This window comes from Alnus glutinosa, chromosome 2, assembly GCF_958979055.1.
Source record: "Alnus glutinosa chromosome 2, dhAlnGlut1.1, whole genome shotgun sequence".
NCBI classification, from domain to species: Eukaryota; Viridiplantae; Streptophyta; class Magnoliopsida; order Fagales; family Betulaceae; genus Alnus; species Alnus glutinosa.
Window position 1 is genome coordinate 25,433,978 of NC_084887.1, and position 4,233 is coordinate 25,438,210.

Sequence of the window (4,233 nt, forward strand, 5' to 3'; positions counted from 1 at the left end):
TTTGGGACAATATGGGTACAGTCCAGGTGATTTGATTTACGTTAGGGACCCTACCAAAATCTAGTGGATGGTTTACAACTACTTTCCTCAGATTATGATGTGGCTTATTTGGTTGCCAAACATGTGGATACTCCTGTTGTAGAGCTTTATATTGTTTCTTTCCAAAGTAATGTAGGTGAGGATGGGAAAGATTGGGAAAATGATGAAGAGGAAGATGATGGAGGTAGGGTTGATTATAACGATACATGGTGGGATGATAGAATAAGTGATGATGAAGATGTTTTTGATTGTCTGGTGGATAGTGCTGGCCCCCCAACAATGCCAGAAATGGATGAGGGTGTGGAGGGTGATCGAGAAGATGGGGATGAGGATGGGGATGAGGATGGGGATGGGGATGGTGATGATAGTGCTGATGTAGAGGGTGGGGGTGAGAGTGGGGATCTTTTGGATGATGGTAATGGCGAGAGTAGGCCATCTGGTAACATCAAAATGACATCATTTGAAGATGTTGAGGTTGATGAAAGAGACTCTGACATTGGTAGAAGTGACATTCTATTGTCACCAATTGTTAGTGAAGATGAAGATGGTGGGATTTCATCTTACCATGGTGTGGAGTTCCAAGAAATTGACCTAGGCAATCCAGAATTGAAGCTTAAAATGAAGTTCTCTAGCATACAACTTTTTAGAGAAGCTGTTAAGCAGTACAATGTTAGAAGGGGAAATGACATAAAGTTTGTGAAAAATGAAATAGCAAAGTGTGTAGCAGTATGTAGAGATCCATCTTGTCAGTATAGAGTTTACGGTAAACAGATGGTGACTGAGGCATCATTTGAATTGAGGTCCTTAAGACCTAAACATACTTGTTCTCGAGTATACAAAAGTTCAATTGTCAATTCGAGGTGGATATCAGATAAACTATATGATAAGTTTAAAATTCAGCCGGACATGCCACTGCAAGTGATACAAGATTAAGTGAAGAGGAAATTGAATGTTGAAGTAAGTAGGAGTCAAATGTATAGAGGTAGGAAGAAGGCAGGGAAGAGGTTGTACGGTTGTTTGGGTGAGCAGTATGGCAGGTTGTGGGATTACTGTGAGACTTTAAGGCGTACTAACCCGGGCAGTTGTGTAATGCTTAAGTTTGAAAAAACAAACCCTAATTTGCCTGCTAAGTTTCATAGACTCTACATGTCCCTTGCAGCCATGAAGAAAGGGTTCTTGGAAGGTTGTAGGCCTGTCATAGGCCTAGACGGGTGCTTTTTGAAAGGACCCTACAAGGGAATATTATTGGCTGCGGTTGGTCGAGATGCCAACAACAACATGTACCCGATTGCAATTGCCGTTGTAGAATCTGAGACAAAAGATAGTTGGACTTGGTTCTTGGAGTGCCTAGTTTCAGATCTTGGTTCACATGAGAGGCATACTTCTCCACCATTCATTTCTGATCGGCAAAAAGTTAGTTAAATTAATTACTTACATAGTTTTATATATTATGATTTCCTGATTTTTTTTTTTTTCTACATGTAAACTTACCCTTTTGTACATTGGAATGATGCAGGGTCTTATTCCAAGTTTTGATACTGTTATTCCAATGGCAGATCATCGAATATGTGTACGGCATTTATATGCCAACTTTCAAGATAATGGGTTTCGAGGGGTGGCCTTGAAGGAATTGTTGTGGAAGGCAGCATTGTCTTACACTGAGGTTGACTTCAAAATACATATGGAAGAAATTAAGAGAATAGTCCTGAGGCATTTGACTACCTAGACAAGGTTGACCCCAGTGGATGGTCACGAGCATGGTTCAACGAATCTCCCAAATGTGACCTCCTTGTCAACAATATCTCCGAATGCTTCAATTCATATATCTTGAAGGCTCGAGACAAGCCTATTCTGACAATGCTTGAGATGATTAGGAAGCAGCTCATGAGAACGTACCAACTGAAAAGAGATGGCATCAGCAAATTGGAAGGTAAGATGTGCCCTAGAATTGTTGAAAAGCTTGAGGCCGTTGGTGAAGCGGCATCGGACTACCTTTCCCATTATTCTAGCGATGGTATGTTTGAAGTGGTGGAAGGAAGAAGGCAATATGTTGTTGATATCCGGAATAGGAAATGTGGCTACAGGAGGTGGTAGATGACTGGGATCCCATGTGCACATGCACATTCTGCCATAACCTTTCATGGACATCACCCTGAGGATTATGTGGATCCATGCTATACCATTGAGACGTACAAAAAGGCCTATGCTCCACTCATATATCCAATGCCTAGTGACGAACAGTGGATTTGGACTGAGCATGATGTTTTGGATCCGCCAAGATCAAGATTGATGCCAGGCAGACCTCGGAAGGCTAGAGTAAGAGGTCCTGATGAGTTGAGAGTTCCTCATAATCTTTATAGGATGAGAAAGTTCGGATTGAAGGGTAGGTGTGGGCTTTGCAAGGTGGTTGGACACAACACCAGGACTTGTCCAAAGAAAAAGGAGCAAGCATCTAATTATATGCAACCCGCAACAGAAGTTTATTTGCCTATTCCACCCGGAGCAAGTTTGCTTACTCCACCCACACCAAGTGTTAGTTTCACTAAGCAATATGTTTATATTATATTTGATGTGTTATTTGATTTGTAACTTCATTATTTAATGTGCTATTGATGTTGGCCTTCAGACCCAAAGCATTGGATGTAGCAGTAGTACAAGGGGAGGTGAACAAACAGCAACCAACAGTCGAAAGGGAGGGGCACAACCATCAACCAAAAAAGTATGTGGGATTCAATTTTTGACCTAAAATTCACTTTAATTACTTGGGGATGATAGTGATTAATCACATGTGTTTTGGTTCTTAGAAGAGTTTAAGGACAATTATTGGTGATACACAGCAAGCCATTGCCCCTCCTACTGCAACAGTTGAGCCCACTGCCCCACCTACTGCAACAATTGAGAGAAATTTGGTACTTATCTTACTTTAGTTTAGTATTTAAAATGCATCTTACTTACCTACCAGCTTATTTATCAATCTTCTTTAGACTAAACTTATGGCAGGAAAGTGACCTTGTTGGACTTAGATTGCCAAGTTGGAACAGGCAACCGACAGCACCCAGACCACCACCACCATCACCCAGGAGAGAGTCTAGCAGAATCAAGAACATGTTTCGGACAGTTCCAATTAATCCTCAACCTCCTGTTTTTATTAACCTGACTGCTAGGTCTATTGGTGCTGGAGACACAAGAGGAAAAGTAGTTGGATTGACTCCAAGAACCCCACAAGTTGCTGACAGTGGTGTAGTGGCAACATCCTCAACAGTGGCCAAAGGAAAAAGGATGGTACACTCCATTGAAAAAGGATTACAAATTATGGAATTAAAGCAGAAAAAGAAAAGGCCAGAATGGAGGCATTGATTTTTTTTTTACATGCTTTTTATTTTTTGGAATGTAATGATTGGTATGTGACCGGTGTTGTAATGGTTTGTTTTGGGATTGTAATGGTTTTTGGAATGTTTGTTTTTTGGACTGTATAGTTTTTTGGGAAGTTTGTATGTGACCGATGTTGGACTTTTGGTTTGTGTGAAGTAGTTTATGGACATATTTAGACAGATTTGGATCATGTAAGTTTGACTTGCAAATGTTGAAATGTTGTTTATGTAAATGGTCATGTATGTTTGGTAATGATAGTTTGGATGTATGATGGACAAATTTTTGGACAGGTTTTGGTATGCATGTTTGGACATTTTTGGTGCAATTTTTTATACCAATTTTTTTTTTCCAACCATGTAAGATTATTTTTGGACAGGTTTTGGTATGCATATTTGGACACTTTTGGTGCAATTTTTGATACCCAAAAAAACTTTCAACCATTTTGATTATTTGTTGACAGATTTGTTTATGCATGTTTGAACAGATTTGGACAGGTTTTGGTATGCATGTCTTAAAACACTTTTGTGGACACATTTGTTTATGCATTTTTGGTGAAATTTATTATACAAGTGAATTGCAACTACAAGTGAATATATGTTGACAAATTTGGTTATTTGCTTCCTAATTTAAGCCTTACATCATTGGTGCATTCGGGTTGTCCATTTTAGCTCCCATCATGCATTCCATACAAATTTATCTACGCAAACATCATAAACACATAAAAAAAAACGGATAATGTTTATAAAACAAAACCACCCAAAACATCAACATAAACACATACAAAAAATGGATTATGTGTACTAAACAAAGCCACCCTAAACA

The 4,233-nt window shown here is 39.4% G+C and overlaps 1 protein-coding gene across 1 annotated transcript; it reads left to right on the plus strand.

Moving 5' to 3' along the window:
- Nucleotides 1-1,011: 1,011 nt before the first annotated feature.
- LOC133860409 (uncharacterized) lies at nt 1,012-2,133 on the plus strand. Its single transcript, XM_062296024.1, has 3 exons — nt 1,012-1,452; nt 1,556-1,702; nt 1,873-2,133. Exons 1-3 carry the CDS (start codon nt 1,012-1,014, stop codon nt 2,131-2,133), a joined length of 849 nt encoding a protein of 282 aa, XP_062152008.1.
- The last annotated feature ends 2,100 nt before the right edge of the window (nt 2,134-4,233 follow it).

Coding starts and splice junctions, on each gene's coding strand:
- LOC133860409 (XM_062296024.1), top strand. CDS start 1,012: ATGTATAGAGGTAGGAAGAAGGCAGGGAAGAGGTTGTACGGTTGTTTG. Junction 1,453..1,555: donor TCATTTCTGATCGGCAAAAA/GTTAGTTAAATT, acceptor GGAATGATGCAG/GGTCTTATTCCAAGTTTTGA. Junction 1,703..1,872: donor CAGCATTGTCTTACACTGAG/GTTGACTTCAAA, acceptor TATATCTTGAAG/GCTCGAGACAAGCCTATTCT.